Source organism: Neoarthrinium moseri (genome assembly GCF_022829205.1).
Source record: "Neoarthrinium moseri strain CBS 164.80 chromosome Unknown scaffold34_Wmoseri_CBS_16480, whole genome shotgun sequence".
In the NCBI taxonomy this organism is placed as follows: domain Eukaryota; kingdom Fungi; phylum Ascomycota; class Sordariomycetes; order Amphisphaeriales; family Apiosporaceae; genus Neoarthrinium; species Neoarthrinium moseri.
The window spans coordinates 224,949-245,322 of NW_026055148.1; the positions used below are offsets into that span (position 1 = coordinate 224,949).

The 20,374-nt window shown below is 53.2% G+C and overlaps 8 protein-coding genes across 8 annotated transcripts; 1 reads left to right on the forward strand and 7 right to left on the reverse strand.

Moving 5' to 3' along the window:
• Positions 1–1,054: 1,054 nt before the first annotated feature.
• On the reverse strand, positions 1,055–2,115 carry JN550_008267 (uncharacterized protein; the record flags this gene model as incomplete). Its single annotated transcript, XM_049320209.1, has 6 exons — positions 1,055–1,370; positions 1,486–1,726; positions 1,805–1,839; positions 1,900–1,914; positions 1,969–2,014; positions 2,082–2,115. 6 exons carry the CDS (start codon positions 2,113–2,115, stop codon positions 1,055–1,057), a joined length of 687 nt encoding a protein of 228 aa, XP_049169780.1.
• Positions 2,116–2,977: 862 nt separating this feature from the next.
• Positions 2,978–3,825, reverse strand: JN550_008268 (uncharacterized protein; the record flags this gene model as incomplete). The annotated part of the gene is made up of 3 exons (XM_049320211.1): positions 2,978–2,990; positions 3,056–3,412; positions 3,533–3,825. The coding sequence occupies 3 exons, from the start codon at positions 3,823–3,825 to the stop codon at positions 2,978–2,980; spliced, it is 663 nt and encodes a 220-aa protein (XP_049169781.1).
• Positions 3,826–4,567: 742 nt separating this feature from the next.
• On the reverse strand, positions 4,568–7,630 carry JN550_008269 (uncharacterized protein; the record flags this gene model as incomplete). Its single annotated transcript, XM_049320212.1, has 9 exons — positions 4,568–4,846; positions 4,956–5,411; positions 5,458–5,654; positions 5,840–5,913; positions 5,969–6,197; positions 6,267–6,374; positions 6,428–6,842; positions 6,896–7,201; positions 7,271–7,630. The coding sequence occupies 9 exons, from the start codon at positions 7,628–7,630 to the stop codon at positions 4,568–4,570; spliced, it is 2,424 nt and encodes an 807-aa protein (XP_049169782.1).
• Positions 7,631–8,724: 1,094 nt separating this feature from the next.
• Positions 8,725–9,486, reverse strand: JN550_008270 (uncharacterized protein; the record flags this gene model as incomplete). The annotated part of the gene is made up of 1 exon (XM_049320213.1): positions 8,725–9,486. One exon carries the CDS (start codon positions 9,484–9,486, stop codon positions 8,725–8,727), a length of 762 nt encoding a protein of 253 aa, XP_049169783.1.
• Positions 9,487–10,006: 520 nt separating this feature from the next.
• Positions 10,007–11,203, reverse strand: JN550_008271 (uncharacterized protein; the record flags this gene model as incomplete). The annotated part of the gene is made up of 1 exon (XM_049320214.1): positions 10,007–11,203. The coding sequence occupies one exon, from the start codon at positions 11,201–11,203 to the stop codon at positions 10,007–10,009; it is 1,197 nt and encodes a 398-aa protein (XP_049169784.1).
• Positions 11,204–11,815: 612 nt separating this feature from the next.
• JN550_008272 (uncharacterized protein) lies at positions 11,816–13,687 on the reverse strand (the record flags this gene model as incomplete). Its single annotated transcript, XM_049320215.1, has 1 exon — positions 11,816–13,687. One exon carries the CDS (start codon positions 13,685–13,687, stop codon positions 11,816–11,818), a length of 1,872 nt encoding a protein of 623 aa, XP_049169785.1.
• Positions 13,688–16,804: 3,117 nt separating this feature from the next.
• Positions 16,805–18,186, forward strand: JN550_008273 (uncharacterized protein; the record flags this gene model as incomplete). Its single annotated transcript, XM_049320216.1, has 3 exons — positions 16,805–16,936; positions 16,998–17,099; positions 17,155–18,186. 3 exons carry the CDS (start codon positions 16,805–16,807, stop codon positions 18,184–18,186), a joined length of 1,266 nt encoding a protein of 421 aa, XP_049169786.1.
• Positions 18,187–18,910: 724 nt separating this feature from the next.
• On the reverse strand, positions 18,911–19,454 carry JN550_008274 (uncharacterized protein; the record flags this gene model as incomplete). The annotated part of the gene is made up of 2 exons (XM_049320217.1): positions 18,911–19,292; positions 19,348–19,454. 2 exons carry the CDS (start codon positions 19,452–19,454, stop codon positions 18,911–18,913), a joined length of 489 nt encoding a protein of 162 aa, XP_049169787.1.
• Positions 19,455–20,374: the final 920 nt, after the last annotated feature.

The window sequence follows — 20,374 nt, forward strand, 5'->3', positions numbered from 1 at the left end:
CAGGCCTTCGGGCCCCCAAGCCAAAGGAGACGGCCTGGACGGGGGTGCCGGGGGCCAGGGGCGCCTTGGACTCTGAGTCGTGGCACCCGCTGGCTCGTGCTTCTCACTGCCGAGAAGCAAGCTGTCTACCAATACCGACTCAAGACACCGACACGGGGCTTGTCTATGGAGCGGCTTTATTCCATCGTCCAAAGTAGTATGGCATCCAGCTATACACACACAATAAGAGAAGCGATCGCCTGCGCACCAGAGCATTTTGCTGTATGAAACCGCGCTTTCACCGCCGAGGTCTCAACTCTGTGCACCAGCCTGCTGCTGCGGTCTTTGCAGTATGCAGACCGTTTGGGACATTATTCCCGGCCCCGTTCGATAGGCCCGAAACTCGTCCGCTCCAGACCTCAGCTGCCCCCAGAAACCCCACAAAGCCTCTTCGGCCCTCGTGATGAGGATGGCCCAAGAATCGTAAGGTCCATCAGGTGACTTGTCCCAGCCAGACCTAAGTATTGAAGGCAAACCCCATCGTCTCGCATACGGCCAGAACAGCACGATAATCGCGAGAGCTCACCACTCGCACAGTAGTTTAGACTATGGGGGGCCCTGGCTTGGCACTGCTCACCAAAAGTAGCAAGTCCTCAAGTTCTCCAGGGTTTAGTACGGCACGGGTCGTGCATTCGTTTGGATGTGGGATGTAAGCCGATTCGCCTCTTTCCGGACATGCGGTCCCTATTGAGACTTGTGCGCAACGACGGACCGGGTGACATGCCGACACTCTGCCATGATTTGCTGCAACATACGTTCACCGCCGGGTCGCACGTTTTATGCCAAGATCATGATATGACCTTGACCCTGCAGAGTTGATAGTGGCTGCCGCAGCCGTAGGTATGGTGGACCGATAGACAAACACCGATCTCTTAATCTTGGTCTATGAATCCCAACGCCACATAACATTCGCCATCCGGACTACATCATGGTAGCCATCTAGACGGCAGGTATTGTACACATGCTCCGCTTGATGACGGCACAACTATCCCACCAGGCCGGCGATCAACACCCCTCAGTGTTTGACCTTGTACTGCTCGTCGGGCAAGTACAGATGTCTGTCGGCGCCCTTCTTGGTCAGCACCACCATGCGGATAACACCGCCAGAGCTACCGTCCCATTTGATGGCTTCCTGTAGAGCGCTCTTGACAAAGTTCACCGCGTCCTTCTCCTCCATACCCTCTTTCCAGTGAGCATCACAGTAACCGTAGATGTATGTCGAACCGGAACCGCCGATGGAGTATGCTTGCTTGTGTAGCGAGCCGCCAAGAGGGATGGAGTAGACCTGGCCTCCGTGTCGCTCATCCCAGCCGGCGATGATCAGCCCGGCACTGTATGAATAAGAAGCGTTAGCATGCTTGTAGCTGGGACTATACAGCCCGTCACCACGGTCCGGCTGCGACCGTGGCCTCGGCCGTTCTTCCATTGAAGCAAGTGGCACCATACCTCAATCTATCCTTGTTGGAGTAGCAGATCTCTTGGAAGATGGCGGCGGCGGTCTGGGTCGTCGGGGGCTTTCCGTTGCGCATGGCGAACAGGCCAAGCTGGTAGTGTACGATGTCGGCGACAGCTTGCGTGTCGGCTGCCGAGCCGGATCGGCAACACCAGATGGTGTCATGCACTTGTGTGAGCTTGTCTGTCACTCGGTTTGCGATGTAGGATCCCGTGGTGGTTCTCGAGTCGGCGCCTGTAATGATGATGGTCTTTGGTCAGCTTGGTGGCCCCGGTACGTCGGCGATGGCCTGCTGGAGGGTTCGATACGTACCGAGGATAACGCCGTCCTTGAATGTGACTGCCATGCTGTTGTCTATGTCAGTACCAAGCTGCGCGCGCTGTGCCATGATCTGCGTCGATGCTTACATCGAGGTACCAAGACTGCGAGCGGACGGTTAGCAAAGGTCCATCAGTACAGCACACTTCCCAACTCACTTGACCTCGCCCTTCTTTAATCTGTCCATGTCGACGTGGATTCCATCTGTGGTTACCTGCCGTCAGCATACTCTGGGCCATGCTCGCGCCGTCCTCGGGCCAGCTGCTCGTACCTTCGTTCAGAACGCCTCGGTTGCCGAACTCCATCTTGGCTATCGTCTGCCGTGGGTGGGTATGCCTCTGAGTTTTGGTTCTATCGCAAAGGATGTGAGTTTGTGCAATGGAGCGTTCGTGATGGGCGTCGTCTGATGGCGGGGTGAAACGGGGAAGGTGGCGGAGGTATCTGTCGGGTCTGATGGATTGGTGAAGCTCCAACTGACGAGGGCTGGATCATGGATGGAGCTCAGGCAGCTCTCAGCACGCGTTGGCTTCCCACTCCCAGTGCATGTTTCGCTAAGTGGCCCGTGCCCCACCCATTCTACGCAAGGCTATGGTACCTTAGGTAGGTAACTTACGTGGCATGGGTAGCCTCATCACGGCCTTCGTAGCCTTGGACACCATTTCCCTTTCAACGCAGTAAAGATGAGAACTTCGAGCTTTGATACCATGGTTGAGTGAGCCATGGCTTTAATGTACTCAAGCCCAAGTTGTAGGCGAGAGCCGCCCGCCAAGCGAAGCATCGATAGTCCAAGACTACCGGTCTTCGTCGTGCTCGTCGAGTTGCCCTTCAGACTCGGGCATCTCAGTGATTCAATACTATAAGGCGATGATAAACAAAATGCTTCGTTTATCACCGAACTAATTCCTCATCCACACCAGAGCAAATGCCTAGCAACGTCAGATTTTAACTGGGAACGACTACATGGCATGTACAATGGCAATGGTCGCTTGCTTGCACTGCAGGTCGAAATTGAGACATCTTACACACGCAAGAACGCGCTTGAAATCCAATATGCTTAGTATACCAAAGCTAGTTGTACATAAAACAGATGAATTGTTATGGGACCTCCACGACAACCGATCCTTGTAAACGCCGTGCGCCATGCTCTTGGGGTATCATTGGGCCAACCTATGACGATAGCCTGGCAATCGTTAGCAAACGTGCATACTGGACCTCGAGCGGCCTGCAGGCGCCAGGGGCACTCACCCTTCTTTCTTCAGCTCTCCCGCAGCGTCCTCCGCCTTCTTCTTGTCATCGTCACCGCAGCCGCAGTCGTAGAAATCGCCGATCTTGGCGCAGTCGAAGATCGGCTTCTTCAGCCGTTCGTTGACCTGGTTGTGCACGAAGCAGGCCCAGCCCGCTGCCGAGTTGCGCGAGCCGACCTGGGGCGGGTACTGCTTCAGCATCTGCTGGAAGTGCCGGGCGCAGTCGCCGCAGGGGTACAGGCGCGCAAAGAGCTGGATGTACGTCTTCAGCGCGAGCGAGTCGTCCTCGGTCGGTTTTTCGGGGAACCGCGCCATCATCGTGTGAAAGAGCTTCCACGAAGCACGGCCGAGCTCAGCCCTGTTTGAAGAGAAAGAAAAGCGGTCAGTATCAGAGGAACATTTTGAGTTTCGAAGAGTCCGGCACGGGGGACGCCACGGGCCCGACCAGTCGGGCGAGGGGACATGTATAGATACGTACTTGGCAGTCGCATTCTCGAGCTTCGGTGCAATCACATCGCCTGTCAAGAGATCGCCCGTGATCTCGAGCCCAGCCAGCTTGGATCCCGTGGTACCCGTGGTCCCCTCCATGACCGGCACCACGGGCGCCATGGGGTCCACCTTGGCCACGCTCTCCTTGCTGGTCTTTGAGACGTCTGGTGCAGTGAACGTCTGGGGGATTGTGTCCATCCGGCCCCCGAACGACATCATAAACGACAGACTGAGGAAACCTACAATCGCCAAAATGACGATCACAGAAAGATGTCGAGCCATGGTTGCCGCAAACGTTTGGGCTCGGAACTGGTTCCTCTACGGCGTTTCCGGTGTCGCGAAAGGGGTCTGGCGGAAGAGAATCCCCAGCGAGTAAAGTAAGGATTGCAAGGAGCGACAGAAATCAGCAGGAATTGTATCGAAGGAGATGTGTGGAAAGAGCGGATGTTAAGCTTGCAAAACCATCATGGGGCTATCAAGGGGGTAAACGTTTGAAGTAAGAAAGATAAGAATTGCAGGAGGTTCTCGATGCTCCCAGTACCACGATCCAGGGTCTGACTGTTAAAGTTCTGAGGTGGGACCACCCGATGGTGGTCAGACACGTGGGGCGTAGAGACTCGGGACACCGGCCAGGATCTGGCCGTGCCCAAGCACTGCTGCAACTGGCAAACTGAGTCCACTAACTTAACTACAGAGGGTGTGTGTTACAAGGGCTAAACTACCAGGCTTGTCAGCGGTCTTGACGGTGTGGAAGATCTCCCGCGATCTACAGCCTATAATGAAATGACTAATACTTCGTCCGTTCATAGAAATTAGCAAGTATCGCCTCTCTCTGTCAGCTTCAAGAAAGCATTTTGCCTGGGGCCCGACTCTCGCGACAACTGGACCTCAACTTAGCAAACCTGGATGGGCGTGCACTGCGTTATTGAAGGCAGACTGGCTGTGTTGTATGAATGTGTTCACGTAAAGTTCCGAGTATAATACTCTTGTCTCCCTATCGAGGGAACGTACAGACAGGCCCCAATCATTTATCGCTGACCCATCCACCATCGATCACGTAGCTGCTACCCGTAATGGCACTCGAATCCTCAGCCGCCAGAAACAGCATCAGTCTAGCGACCTCCTCCGGGAGCAGGCGCCGTTTGAGGCTCTGCGCCGCCATCGTATTCGCCTCGTACTCTTCCGTCAAGACTTCTTGGACCTGTCGCTCAGTTGCGATGCTTCCCGGCATGATACTGTTGACACGGATGCCATACTTGCCAAACTCCTTGCTGTGAACCCGGGTCATTCCCACGATGCCTGCCTTGGCGGTTGCGTAGATTGGCGCACTTGTCTCGGGAATGCGCCAGATCATTGAACCCATGTTTATGATGCTTCCCGAGCCCTGCTTCTGCATGGCCGGGACCACATACTGTGTCAAAAAAAAACTGGTGGCGCAGGTTGACGTTGATGTCGTAGTCGAAGGACTCGGGAGTGACCTCTGAACTCGCAACTCGGGACTTTGGACCAGCGGCACCGAGGTTATTGATAAGTACGTCAACTTTTCCGTGATCAGCAAGAACCTGCTCGGCACATTCCTTCAGTGCATCTAGGTTTGTTAGGTCGCAATACATGAACGTAGGGTTGGCCGCTTCAGAGATCCCTTTGACTCTTTCGAGGAGCCTTGCTGCTGAAGCCTCCGAGTAGTCCAAGAAGATAACCTTGGACCCCTGCTTGCAGAATAGCTCAACTGCAGCTGCTCCGATGCCTTCAGCACCACCGGTGATCAATACGGTCTTTCCGCGGAGGCTCGGGTAAGTTGCGTACTGGGCCATTTCTGACAATGTGTCTGAACTAAGTGTCAAGGTGGATCGCCAAGCACCATAGGCCTCGGGGCGCGTTGTATTTGGTATTTCCGGGAAAGTTGTGACTGACTGTCAGTGTTTGATTCCTCTTGCGGGTGTTCGACGACGTGAGCTCCGCGCGGGGAACGTCTATCAAATTGGCGGGGAGAACCTCGATTGCTTCTGCCAGATTATTACGCGTGATGTCATTCACGCTTACTGGTGTTGGTCGCACTTGCTCAATCCAGCTGTGTATTTCGCCAAGTCGAAGTTCCGCCAAGTTGGATGCTAGAGACCAATGTACTGGTGTTGGCATGCATGATTATGATAGCAGGGAAACAAGCTTCCGTATGCGACTGACATGTCTTCCATGGATCAATTTCACTGTATTGATGCCGGAGGTATCTCAATTATGAAGTCACATCAAACTAGGCTTGCGCCAACACTGAACAACAACTCATACTACATCGCACTGGAAGAAACACTAGACTCTTGCCACGGATGCTCGATCTCGTGGTCAAATGGCTTTCGGCCATACACCACCCATCTACAAGTAATCGTGAGCGAGCTTCTCCTCCGCGCCTTGGAATTGATCAACTTACATGGGGAGAAAAGAATGAACAGCAGGATTGACAAGATCAGCGCGCACATCCAGCACCAGCTTATCAATGTCCAGCTCTGACATGCCCAAGGCGTTGAGAAACACCCAACTGATGCCTCGTATGCCCTCGTACAAGTCAGCTTGGCAGTATGCCCCGGCCTTCTTCTGTCTGCGGTCTTTCGGCCACGGGCCGAATGCCCATGCAAGCTTCTTCTCGACGACGTCCACGACTAGCCAGTCATGTTGACGTTAGTTCTTGTCACGAAATGATGCGGAAATGATGAGCAATAACGACTTACATCCCACTTCAGTAAGCCACTGCTTATAGTGTTGTGCAACGTGTAATTCCCGACCGAGTGCCAAACCCCCTTGCTGCATAAGCTCCCCCCATCTCTTAATGGCCGTGCCTGGGAAGTACATTGTAAGCCGAACTTCATCCAGAGTATGAAAGCCCTCTTACCTTCGGTACTACCATCTAGGCATCCAACCTCGATACTGCCATCTCCATACTCGACCCAGCCCCCTGGCTTAAGATTGTCGAACGCATGTCGCATCACCGTCCTGTGATCATTGAAGCAGGTGAACACTGCTCGAGCGTGTACGTAGTCGAACTTGAAAGGAAACTCCCACGAGTCTTCGCAGTCACCCTTGATAAACTCCACATTTTCGGGTCCGTTCCTTGGCTGGATACTGCTCAGGTCTATGCCAATGACCTTTGCTTCAGGGTGTTCCTCAGCAAATTCGAATGTCCATAGACCCGTGCCACACGCAAGATCGCAGACGTATCTGGGTGATTGAATAGGCGCCAGGTAAAGCTTGTGTGATAACAATACCTTCAGCCCGGCGTGTTGCAAGTCCAATCGGTCTTGTTCGGCCTGTAGGAAAGTTGGTCACTGTATTTTGTAAGGTCTCAATAGGCACAGCTTACCGCATCATTGGGCAGGAAGTATTTGCCCTCGCGATACCCATTATACGTCCTTCCCGAATCTCCAAGAATAGAATCCGAGTCTACAACGGATAGCCCAGTCGATGAACGAGTGAACTCTTCCGGCACCCAGTATATGGGATCAACCTCGCCATATTTCGATGACTGAGCGGCGAATGCACCTGTAGCACGCTTTGGCAACTTCGGATCCACCTCAATGACCTCGTCAGGGATGAAGGGAGTTACTTTGTACGGATCATACCAGCTTGGCAGGGTTTCGTTGACGTGGGCTTCTTGCTTAACACAAGGCTGACGCGTATTCCGGGATTCGAGTATTTGAGACGGGAAAGGTAGGTTTCGCGAGCTATAGCGACTCACATTATCCGCGTTAACAGGAATTGGCTGAATCTCGGCCGACTGGTTGGCTGAATCTCCAAATGGAGGTGTTTGGGATGGCACAGGAGGGATTGGTGGTGGCGGCATCAAGTGAGACATGAACCCACTCTGCATAGGCACGAAAGTCTCGAAAGGCATGAGGGTTTGTAGGTCCATGTAGCCATGTATATTGCGCAGCCCAGCCTGGTTGTTGTCGTCTGCAACACTTACCAGGCTGCCTTGGACAGGAAGCGGCGCAGCGGCGGTGGGTGCAAGGTATAGAAAATCCTCGTCCATCCCATACGGAGGTACATTAGGGTTGGAATCGGCGTCCTCGTCGCGGTAGATTTCCTGGTCTGGCATAGCGAAGTTTGGCAAGCACTTGAACTTTCATAATGTGAAAGCTGAACTGATGATCTATTAATATTGTACATCAGGCGGGGTCGTCGGATCATCGGCCTTGATTGCCATAAATACGGGCTCTGTGCTGTGATAAAGCATCCCGGCGAAGCTGGTATGCATGGCCATGCAGCTGCGCATCTCCGGAAGGCTTCCAGGCCTGCCGGATGAAGGGGTTGAGGTGACAAACCTGCCCACATCAACTAGGACTTAGACGCAGGTTCCTTGGTAGTCGTCGCTTCCGCCAATCAGAGACGTTACCAAAGCAGACCTCAGGCGGCTGAATAGCGAATAAGGTGTTCTATCGCCGATTCTTGGTCCAGTCTTGTCGGTCCGTTTTCAAGGTTACCTTGCTGAGCCAATTGGACTAGACATCAATGCTGTTAACAAGTGGACTAGACCCGCTTTCTTACTGGCATTGGAACGGTACACAGACGTACCCCTGGCCTCGGTCAGGTGTTTGAGAAACAGAAACGACAAGTCCGGGAATGCAGCTTTTCTTTTCTGAAAAGCGCTGAAGATATGGGAGCTTTTTGCACGTTTGTGTATTCCTGAACGCCCAATGCTCCTCGACGTTACGCTTTAAACGTGCCGAGTCTTTGGAAGACCTTTAGTCATGTCATGCATATTCGCGACCTGGAGCTTGATTTTGGTTACAGTACACTCTCTCAGTAAATTCTTTTCTGATAAACTCATGGAGAGAAAGTGGCCTTTTATGAGTGCTACCGGGCGGTTTCATGTTAGGTAACGATCCCAACGCCTCGGACTTTAGGAACGTGCTCGAGAATTAGATGAGGGTTCAGAATGCTGACTAGTTACTGCAGTCCTATCCGCGGGGGAAAAAACCCCCTAAATAACATAGGCATACTAGCCTTCTGTTTATTTCGAGTATTCGGCGTACGGTATTATAGGGTAGAGGTTGAGATACTACCAACGTTAGATGACATTATACTGGCTAGACCTTAGAATAACCAGTGAGATTTCAATACCACGCAGGAAGTATCGCTTCATTCATATGAATTCAAGACTGTCAAATAATCGCGCACGGAATTTCAAGATCAGTGCGTGAACCTCTTGGCCAGTACAAGCGCGGCCCTCTTCAGCAGACCCTTCTTCCAGTCTCCTTCATCGTCCTTGTCCTTGCTCTTGCCCTTGCTATTTCTGGTCATTTTCTTCCTCACGGCCCCCGTGACCAGCTCTTCTAAGTACTCAATGAGCAACTTCTCCAACAGTCCGTCCTTGAGCTCCTCCACCAAGCGATCCACCAGTTCTCCAACTATGAGATCGCCGAAGTCGTCTGCTAGCTTCCGCAATTCATCGCCTGTGGGTCCACGCGCCCCATGGCCGAAAAGCCCCTCCAGAATGTCTTGCAATCCGGCGTGGAACGGTGACTTTGTGGATCTGCTGCTAGCTTTGGGACTGCGCGGGCCGCGAGGGACTGACGAGTTACGCAGGCGGCCGCGGAGGGGGCTGCGTGAGGTGGAGTACCGCGCTGCTGAACGCGAATGGCGTCTTCTATGCCTCCTGTGACGATGCTCTCGCGGAGCTGTAGGACTGTGGTCTCTAGAGGGAACGACTGGGTTCTGCGGGGAGTGGTTCACGGTGCCGAGCTTACTGCTACGCGAACGAGCGGACTGCTCATACGGGTCTTGTAAGCCCTCAGATCCGCTCTTGCCCGACGTTCGAGGTCCTGTGTGCTGAGTTGGCCAGGGAGGGTTGCTCAGGGGTTGTTGTGACTCCAAGTAGGCAGTCTCTCGCTTTGTGCCTCTGTGAGCTCGCGAGATTCGACTCGGGTCAGGTGCATCAAGGTGATCAGACATCGCGATACGCGGGGAGCCTCTGAAAGAGATGGGATATGCCTGTAGCACTCGATTTCGAATGTGAAAGAATGATATGCTTCTGCGGTGGCTGCGGCAAGAGCTTGTGTGTTGCCACGTGGATTTGCAACCAAGCACCGTGCCTTTTGTGAAAACAGTGTGACCGCAACGTTTACGTGGCAAAAATAGACGACTCTAATTCAATCAAAGCAAGAAGCTATGAAATTCTGTTGAACAATGGCTGGCGGAGCAACAGAAAACTGCTTATTGACCTTGCAATATTTTACTTCGCTAGCCTTCAGACAATCATTGAGGGTGAGCCAGATGATCCTTGAGTGTAATCTTCTTTTGGTGATTAACATCCAATATTTTTTTGATGAACCCATTCATTATCTGTAGCCAAATATCATTGGAAGATGTGCTACATACCACTCCACGCTGACGCGGTTCAGCAACTGGCCACAAATCTGGTGACTACTCGTCCTTTTGGATCTGTGATTGTAATTGCCTCATCTCAGGACTACTATGCTCCGTTGGACGCCAGCCTGAACGCGTTCAGGACTTCCAAACTCACGATGGGATATGACATGATCTTATCGTGGAACCCATGCTTCAATATGTGTTTCTTGATGGCCCCTCTCCTCGTCTTTTGGTTCATAGCCCAACCGGCAGCTCCCAAGGGGATCTTGGTGAGCTGAGTCTTCCCATCTAAAGCTTCTGGGCTTGTTCCATGTGATTGAGACGCATTCACAGCTTGCCAGAACAATAGTTCGCTGTGAAACCACGGAACATCATAATCGTCTTCTGCGTGAAGAATGGCGATGTAGTACTTTGAATGGTTCCCCTCCAATTGCTCACATATATGCACAAACTCAACCATCTTATCCTTGCTAGACCATTTATCGCGAATGAAGGTATTAAGCCATGCCAAAATCCTTGGGAATCGGGCAACAGGCCCAAGGATAGGGACCACCCCTGCGATTCGGTAGGTGGCTGTGAGCATTTTCACGTCGACCATGGGAGCTACCAGCACCATTCCAGAAAAAAGGACTGGATCTGGCCTTGTTGCCAGATGGTGCGCTAGAGATATGGCGACAGCCGTTCCCAACGACTGGCCGAAGAGGACAATCCGCGACGCCGGTATGCCTGCAACCTCTAGAGCCCATTCGGTCAGCGTGACTGCATCGGTCAGAAGTCCTTGTTCTGAAGGAGTTCCGGTACTCGCACCGAAGCCCCTGTAGTCTATAGCGACTGTATGAATATTGTCTGGTGCAGCAGCGGACATAGCTCGATAGCTAGGAGGCCGCCAGCCTGAGCCCAGCGTCCCGGCCGCGCCGTGGAAGTACAGAACCAGCAGCGCTTCCGGGTCATCGTGTAGAAGTTGGAATGAGATACTGGTCGTTATTTCCTTACGTTGCCCCGGCTGTTCTTCTGAAAGCCTATGCTCATGTTTCTGATACAAGCCTAGGGGCAGGATGTGCCAAGCCTGCAGAGTCTCTCCATCTTGAGTATTGAGTGAAAAAGAAGAAACTTGATTATGAAGAAAGCCCCACTGCTCCGGTATGCTGACGTCTTGGAACCAGGTGAGTGAAACTCTATTCAGGTAAATGACCTGGTTCTGACAGTGCGGGAAGGCGAGTACAGCAAGGAAGACAATATAGGATGCGACGGCCCCAACAAGAGCGCCCAAGATGACCCGAGTCAGAGTCTTGACAGCCATGCTCCTGATTGGAATTGCAATTTGTTCAAGAATATAGAACCTAGCAAGCTATCATGGTTCTGGATGGTGTATCAACAGGCCGTTGAACATAGATAAAAAAATCACTGGCATGCTACTGTCGTGTTGGTTCATGGCGGGGAACCTCGCACCCGGTGGGGCCGCCCAACACTCTCGTAGGTGAGACATCCAACTGCTCACCCTACCTCTTTTCATAATCGTTTCCCAAAGTCCAGGCATCGTGAAGTGGTCTTCCCACCCCTCATGGTCCATGTATTCGAGAATTGTAGGAGTCTATAACGAACCAAATACGAAGATCAACAAGAATACATACGTACTCGTGATCCAGAACCACACACATTCTCGAAAGTTCATAGCATCAAGACCAAATCTTCAAGATTAGCATTATTAATGAGCACGCCACGGTTTGAGGCAGGGCAGATATGGACTAAAGGATATCTCAAAAACACTGTACGAAACCTCCCTGCATCCTGAATGAAGCCCTGAATAGAATCCCCCAGGAACCAAAATCTTGTGACCACTGGTGGTTTATACGAAACAGAACCAGCTCGCGTGCAAGCAAATATGCAGCAAGACAGAGAAGCATGGGCGGCCCTAAGAAGGCTGAGCTGCCTTGCTCGGTCCGCTCTCATCACGATTTGGTCGAACCTTGCCCTTAAGGGCCTCAAGAGGTTGATCGTTTTCTATCATATCCCACATTCGCTCCCTCTTACTCTTGCGGCCCGTTTCTCCGGCTTGTTCCATCTCGTCCAAATCGCTGATATCGTCGGAGCTGAAGGAGCTGGCGCTGGGGCTACGGTTGAGGACCATCTGGATGTTGCTGCCCTCCTCCTTCTTGACCTTCCTCTGGTTCTCCTTCAGCTTTTGGTCTTCCTCATCATCGCAAGCGAGAGTTACAACACCTAGTCCCGGAAAGTTCTTCTCTAGGAATTTTTGAAGGTGAGGTAGGACTGATTTGTCGGGCCTGTAAGTCCCACTGTCATTATCAATTACTAGCTGGTAGTAGGATGGCTTGGACGGAGGTTGATCATTAGGCGGACCCCCTGGCAGCGGCTCGCTGGGATGAGTTGGCTGATCTGGCTCAGGATCTTCGGAAGCGGTAGGTTTCTGCAGCCGGCGAATAAAGAACTCGCCTGAGCATGCTATGAACGTCGCCACGTCGGAGTGCATCGTGTGCTTGCTGAGCAAGTCAATGCCAAACTCTTTGCCAGTCTCGGTGAAGCGGAAAAGGCCGTCCAGGGTGATGACATAAGTGAAAACGCGGCCTCCATGGTCAAAGTGTGCCATCTTCAGGAACTGCAAGCTCGCTTCCTCGGAGCATGGCTTGAATCGGCCATACTCGGTTGAGCTGTCGAAGTTGTAGATGCGGTTGTGTTGATGGGTCAAGGCCTTGTGTAAAATACGACCACGAATACCACTCCGACTGAACATGAGGCCAATGACTGGCCTAAATTCCACGTATCGGTGGTAGAGCTTTTCTGGGACGGGCCCTTGCAGTTGCATTTCGATGGCCTGAAAGTCATACTTCGTTGTTCGTTTGTTGTTTCCCTGATCGCCATTGCTATTGGCAGCTTCCCCCTGGTGGTCATTAGAGTCATCATCCTCGTTCTTGTTCACCTGAACGCCTGCAAGCCGCCCTATCACGGGTGAAAAGTGCCTGTAGTATGAGGTCGGGCCCACCGTATGAACCTGGGCATTCGGCTGAGAGTCTGACAAGCCCAGAACAGTTGCGGTCAAGACTAGCCGAGGTGTCATCGACACATCTTTGTGAAATGCGGAAGTAGCGGCCTTGAGGAGGTATGCCCGTTTACTTCCCACACGCTTCTTCACCTCAAACTCCTTGTGCGAAACGCCCTCCCAGTGCTCGTCGATGCCATTAACAATGTACGTCACATTGCCAAGCCGATCATTGTGATCGGGCCAGTCCTCATCGTAGAGGCGACACTTGAGCTTGAACCCTGATGACGGAATGTTGGCAACGATCCATTCGTCTTCCCACTCAGGCGTTATCGTACGCCTCAAGGTTGGGGTCCGGTGGACGAGATCAGGATCTTCTTTGTGTCGTTTGGGTAACGCAGTACTCAATGTAGCCTCGACAAAGGGGTCCGAAGCGCCAGTGCTGATATCGGCAACGGGCAGGTTACTTGCACTGTGAAATACGAACTTGACCGTGTAACCGGGCGGTGCATCTGGTATAGGGGTGGAGTCGTAGCCTCCAGGTGGTTTGGCCTTGGTCTTGATTCGGTCTTTTTGATGGTTGAATTTCCCCTTGACATCCAGGGTACTGTGCCGATGAGGGGCAGCTTCTTTCTCAGCACCACCATTGGGTTGAGGCTGCGCCGAATCATGTGGCGGCGGCTGGCTATCATGCACTTGCTGGAGGTTGCTGCTCGTGTTCGCCCCATCGACACTGGATTCGCCGGGTTGGCCGGGTCCTGGTGGAGCAGAGCTATCGACGGTGGACATGCTGGCGGCGGTTAGACGATGATGTCAGTATCCTTCGCGACTACGCCGACGTTGTGAACTGGCCCGAAGCGACGCGGGCAGAATAGGCCCGGGTGAGGCTTAAGCTCGAGTGCGACACGCGGCGATGTGTTGCGCAGTGGCTGCTATGCGCTTGCGGAATCCCTGCGTCGTTCCTGGTGCCAAGATTGGATCGAAAGCGAGGATCGAGGACGATGATGAGTGCCAAGCCGGGGAGAGATGTCAACAGCCCACAGGAGACACAGAGCCGGGTTCCACACTGCAATCCCACCAGCAGCAAAGCAACGCGGCTCGAGTTGCTGGACAATGCGATCTTATGAATATTTCTATGCTGATGCGACACAGGAGCTGAAGAGGGAAAAATCGAGACTGCGCGACCGCAGAAAAGCCCTCGCAACCAAAAGGCGGGTCTGTTAGATGAGTCTCACTCCTCACTGGCTTTCTACCAGCAAAATCTTGGATTCTGTGCTTCTCCCAAAGGGGCCCGACGTCATGCGCCATGCCGAAATCCGACATGGACAGCGACCCGGCACAGCACATCCGCTGGATGCGCTGCTACAGCGACGAGCTCCCGAGGCGTGTATTCCCCGGGGAAGCACGTTGTTCCGAACCGAGTGCTGATTGCATAACACGGCCCAGGAGGTTGGGACGGTCCAATGCTCGCTTGCACACCGAGCACGCACCCAACGCCCGCGAGCCAGGTCCTGGCCAAAGCGGTCCCAACTGCGAGAATTCTGGGCCAGCCCATGGGCCCATTTTCTGGGGTCGCAAAGACCGTCCAGCCAGCCGGGTAATTTTGTCTGGGCGGAAGAGATCAGATGAAAGAAAAGCTTCATTCTGGACGATCGTTTTGTCTTGTACTGTAAACCACACAGTCTCTTGGCCCCCCCTGCGAATATTGACAAGTCCACTGCATCCACTACATACTATTCTCACTCTTGGAGCTCCACAATCTTCAGGGCCATCATCTACCTTGCAGCAGCCTGTTGTCCGTACACTACTTCATACACACACACGCATACAGGGCCAGCTACTGAGTCTTGAGTGCGCGCCGGAAACCTGACACTTACCGGACAGTTACCTTGTCTAGGAAACGCCGAAACTTGACGGCTCTTTCGAGGCGCGGTAGGGCTTGGAAAGATACTGGCTCAGCCCCTCTAGCTAGTTGATTAAGGTGAGGCGTGAGCCGTCCCGTCGTCATCACCGCGTAGGCAAAGCACCCACATTCTCGAGCACGCTGAAGCCTCAACGCTGCCAGATGAACGGCGCGGCAACGACCGTTGCAGTTGTGTCAGATGCTGCGACAAGGACCAGTGGCTTGATAAGCCGGGTAACTTGGCCACGCTCTGTCGGTGCTGAGCGCCTCTCTTGTATTGCTTGCTTGATTGTTGTATCTATCGTGAACCCCATTGAGAAGCAATTGCCGATCAAAACCCGCGCCGTGCTCTCCGTCCTAAGTGCGCTGCGGGTGCGAAGCAAAAGCCAAATTTGACTTGCTGGTCATGACTTGCCATTTCGAAGGAAATACGAGTCCGTCTCGAGATGAAGCTTTCAATATAATTAAATCGTCGAGGCCTCGCATGATGGGTCCCAAATTATACGAACCATGGGCGCTCCCAGCAATGCCACCCCAGCGAAATTGGAGAACACCAGTACTGGAGAAGACAGGCAACCCAGCCACGCTAGTCTTGACCTGCCGGAAATAGCTACAGCTGGGGGGAATTACGCTGCAAGGCACATATCTCGACTTGAGGCGCGCATGCCGATTAGAAAGTAGGGCATCCGCACCCGGGGGCCACAACGTATCTTGTTCTCAAAGGCGATCAGCCACTACAGTACTGTGTAGGCTAGCAACGAAGGCTCCTTTGGTTGCCTGGCTCCAAAAAAAAAATCCAGAAGATGAATCCTTTGGCCATTGCTCCTCGGGTAAATAAGTGTGGCAGTGCGAGTCATTACGCAATGTGAGTTAGCACACGTCTTCTTCGTGCGTCAGCAGTCCCTCTGGTGGATATCGCCTCGTACTGTGGTGTGGAAACACGTTCCCGGGTTCGCTGTGTGGAGCCGCAAATTGACTTTAGTTAGAATTGACAGTACACAGTACCATAGTAGAGCACCAGAGGAACCAATTTCGTTATCTTTGGCAAACTGTAACCGGCAGTACTGTATGCAATGCGGTACGGCTGCTCCTTAGCACCGAGCATATCATCAGGGCCCGCTGATGATTGCTTCTCTTTGTAACGACAAACAGCGTATGCGCCTGGGCTGAGAAGGACGGTATTGCTGAGGACGACACGGCAGCCAGGTTGCAGCCACGCTCAGGAACCATTCCCCGCACACGATGATGTATGCTACCACCTAGCGAACCGGCAGAGTGGCTCTCGAGTCGTATTCAGGAGTCCGACTCCCAGGTTCCAGTTTTCAGGAATCCTCTGCCAGTCTGGACAGAACTACGCCCGCCGTCCGGTAGGCCCGAGTACCCCGACGGAATCCTGCCTCTGCCTTAGCACAGCGCGAGGGGAACCGGCAACTGTGCTTGTCGGTCATTAGCCAAGCCCTGAACGCGGGCTTTCCGCCAATTGGGTCTCGGCCAGCTCGGCGAGTATCTCCACCTCGCGGTTGAAATTACACGATCGAACTATGGGCCGGTCGACTTTTCTGCATCTTTACCCAAACCGGCGCGAGGCGTGGATTCGACTGACCTCATTCGTGGGCTTCGGTCCAGCAACCCCTGGCTAGCGACTGCGATGCTCACGCACGTGTACCCGCCTAAGCCCAAAAGCCCGTATCGCCGTCCCATTATTGACAGCACTACTTGGCCCAGAATATACCTATCCCTGCAGAACAAGTCTGCGAACAACCTATCCGACATGGGGCCCGACCCACGGTTGCACGGTTCCAGCCCGTTGGTCTGCGGACTACTGTAGCCATCGCTCAATGATTCCGCAGGCCGGCCCTCTTATTTATTATATCGGCTGGCTGCCGCCCACCTGCGTTGCAATCTGATCCCTCCCACACCTTACGTCCGGCTATCTCGTGGAAGGTCAATAATTCTTAGGCGGTCCAACTTCAGTCATTCGCTACTCGATCCAAACAGTCAAAATGGTTGCCCTTATCAAGTACGCTGGCGCAGGAGCCATCCTGGTCGCCGCTGTATCAGCCTCCTACCCGGCCGCCGGTACCACCAGCTCCGCATACGCCGTCACCTCGACCAGCTCAGCTGAGGATGATTGCGTGAGTCCTTCAGCCTTCCTCAGACAGGCTTCCAATGGCAACATGACTAACACATTCACAGGAGCCTGAGACCGAGTCCTACTCTGTCCCATCTGCCACTGTTTCGTCTTTCTCCTACTCCGCGTCTGCTTCGGCTTCTGCCAGCTCATCGGAGGATGACTGCGTAAGAGTTTCCTAAACCGTATCCCGCGTGCCAAATCACTAACGCGCAGGAACAGCCCCCGGAGGAGACTGAGAGCTACAGCGTGAGCAAGACCTCGTCGTCTGCCGTTATCACCACCACCTCGTCCAGCTTCTCGTACTCGGCCACCAAGCCCAGCTCTACCAGCTCTGAGGAGGACTGCCCGGTTGAGTCCGAGACTGGCAGCTATGCTGTGTCGTCCACCTCCAGCCACGCTGCCACCACTTCCGGCGCTACCTCCGCTGGCAGCTACCCGGCAACCAGTGCTACGACTGCTGTTGGAAGCACTTCGACTGCTTACACCACTCTCACGTACACCATCTCCAGCTGCGCCCCTACCGTGACCGACTGCCCCTACGGCCACACGACCACAACTGTCGTCCCTTGCACTGATGAGACCACTGCCACTTATCCGGCCACGACCAGTATCCCTGCTGGCTACACGACCTCGACTCAGTACATCACCAGTGTCTACACCGTCACCTCCTGCGCTCCTACCGTGACCGACTGCCCCGTTGGTTCCGTCACCAGCGAGATCAAGACCACTGTGACTGTGTGCCCTGTTACTGAGACTCACGGCGCAACCACCACGTACCCTGCCGGAGGAGCTTCAACCTACCCTGCCGGAGGAGCTTCTACTTACCCTGCCGGAGGAGCTTCTACCTACCCTGCCGGAGGAGCTTCTACTTACCCTGCTGGAGGAGCTTCTACTTACCCTGCCGGAGGAGCTTCTACCTACCCTGCCGGAGGAGCTTCTACTTACCCTGCTGGAGGAGCTTCTACCTACCCTGCCGGAGGAGCTTCTACCTACCCCACTGGCAAGGCTACCCTTTCGACCAGTGTCTACCCCGTCGGAACTGCTGGAACTAGCGCACACAGCGGAAACAGCACATACGCTCCTCCCACCTACCCTGTCACCTCTCAGGCAACCACTGCTACCTCAGCCACCAAGACTCAGGCTACCACTACCAGCGCTACCAGCGCCGTTGTCACTGCTGGAGCCTCTATCATTGGCAGCAGCGTCGCTGGTGTCCTTGCCGTTGCTGGTGCCATCGCTGCTTTGATGTAAGGTGGATCGCCGGGGCTGTGACGAAATGCTACGCACTCTATTGATAATTGCATAATGTTTATATTTAGATTCTCTGCTCCACTGCGTATTTCTGGCTGGCCTTTGGGTAGATGGTCAGCCGGAGCTGAGTGGAGCACTCACAGCAATGTTGAGATTTCATGGTACACAATAGATACAAACGTTTTAGTCACTCCTTAAGATATCTACTCTGTGGAAAGCCCGGCGCCTCTCACATGCTATCCAGATTTCGTGCGACCAAGTAGAGCTGTCAGGACGGACGTGGTCGAGCTGTTTCATTTGCGTGATTATCGTAGTTTCTGTGGACGTATCACCTTACGACAGCCGTCGTCAGCAAACCCACGCTGTAGTGGATGCAAGCGATGTTGCGAGAGTGACATCGAATGGGCGCTTCCACGATCCGTCATGTCTTGAGCGATTTGTTTGACTGTATGCCACTAGACACTTGCTGATGAATGTGTTGAGCTGTTATGCGAATGTATCCGAATGCTCGTTACACTGACTAGTAAAATGGGTAGTCGCACAGTGACGGTTCAGTTGGTTGTCGTTTCGTTGATGATTATCTGGGATTGCTTATCGCGGAAGTAGGCATTGCTTTATCCAAGACAGACGTGCCGTTGTCTCACGTTCCCAAGACGTTCAATATTGGGTAACAATTTGTTTATTTTATTTCCAAAAGTCCAATGACAGCAAAAGCATCCTCTGTTCACGCCGACCTCAAGCTAAGCCACTGAGGTGGCTGGGCGGCTGGAGTGACTGGGGCGAAAAGGCTGTCCAGTCTGCGTGGCCAAGCGATCTCGACAGTTTCCGGCTGCGCTGTGAGCTGCAACGTAACAGGCCTGCGTCTCAACGCCTCTTCCTCGATTTGCATGTGATTGGCCTTATTGTCGAGCTTGTAGATCAACTGCTCGATGACGTGGTTGTGGTGGCCAATTGCTCGCTGCAACTTTGGTATCGAGGCCGGAGAAGCGTTCTCCAGTTTGGTCTCCAGGCGTTGCTTCGCCGACGCTTCCCTCTGAATTTTCAGCTCGACGTCTCGGACCTCCTCGAGTGTGAACAGGCGATTCTGCTGGCGTGTGCCCCGGGTGCTACCGACACAAGAGTTAGCCTAAGGTCATGTTGAGTCTAGAGACGACAGCTTACTTCCTTGAATGTCCCGATAAGAACTGTCTGATGCATAGATGGTCCAACACCCAAGACCAGGGTTGTGGCGTCTCTGTTTCCTGCCTAATGAGCTGGCCCTGTGGCATTGGTCTCTACCACTCGACCAGATTGGACTTCGTGGCCATCAGCGATGTCCATTCTGGCAGGTCGAAACTGAACGAGACAAGGTGGGGAGAGTAGGAGGAGGTCTGTCCAAGAGCGGCAGCAAACTCAAGTGAACGAAGTAGAAGGTTGAAGCGAACGGGACAAGAATGATGACTTGGACTGATTCTGTCCAAGAGCGGCAGCAAAGACCTATGACGGCAGGAAGTTCAAGTCAACGAGAAGTCTGAGAGGGACCGGGCGAAGCAGATGGCGGAAGGAACAGATTCATGGAAGTTGGTCGAGTGATAAAGCAGCACCGAAGAAAGAACCGCAACATAGGAGATTAAAGACATTCAGGGGAAGCATTTGCATTTTCCATATTCCTCTGCGTGTTTTGAGGATATGGGGATATCTAGATCGACAGGAAACAGGCTATGGGCCCAATATCCGCAAGTTTTGAGGCAAACTGTGAAACCCTAAGGAATCTAGCCGCGGCTTACCCTCACCTATGACATTGTAACATAAATAATATGCCTGAATAAAAACACATCATGTCAGATCTGGAGTCATTTCCTCAGGGGGATCCTGCCGCTGCCATGAAGAATAGTGTGGCCGAGTCGAACAAGGTGAACAAGGTCCGAGGGCGGAACCACAGACCTCAGATCTGACCAGGGTGGATCTAGGGTCTAGATACATCTGAACGTATTACTGAGCCGAGCTGGTCTTCTGTACAGCGTTTGCTTTTTTCGTCAGCTGACTGTGCTTTCGGGTTGGCGAAGTATTCTGTTCAGCGACGTGAATCATCCTAGCATCGTGTAACTGAATCTTTGCAATCAGGTGCGGTAAGTATACCGGCGGGTAGCCTAAACCTGGTGGATACAGTACTTTTCAAAGGTCGAGCTTCTGAATTGATCCGTCTGTT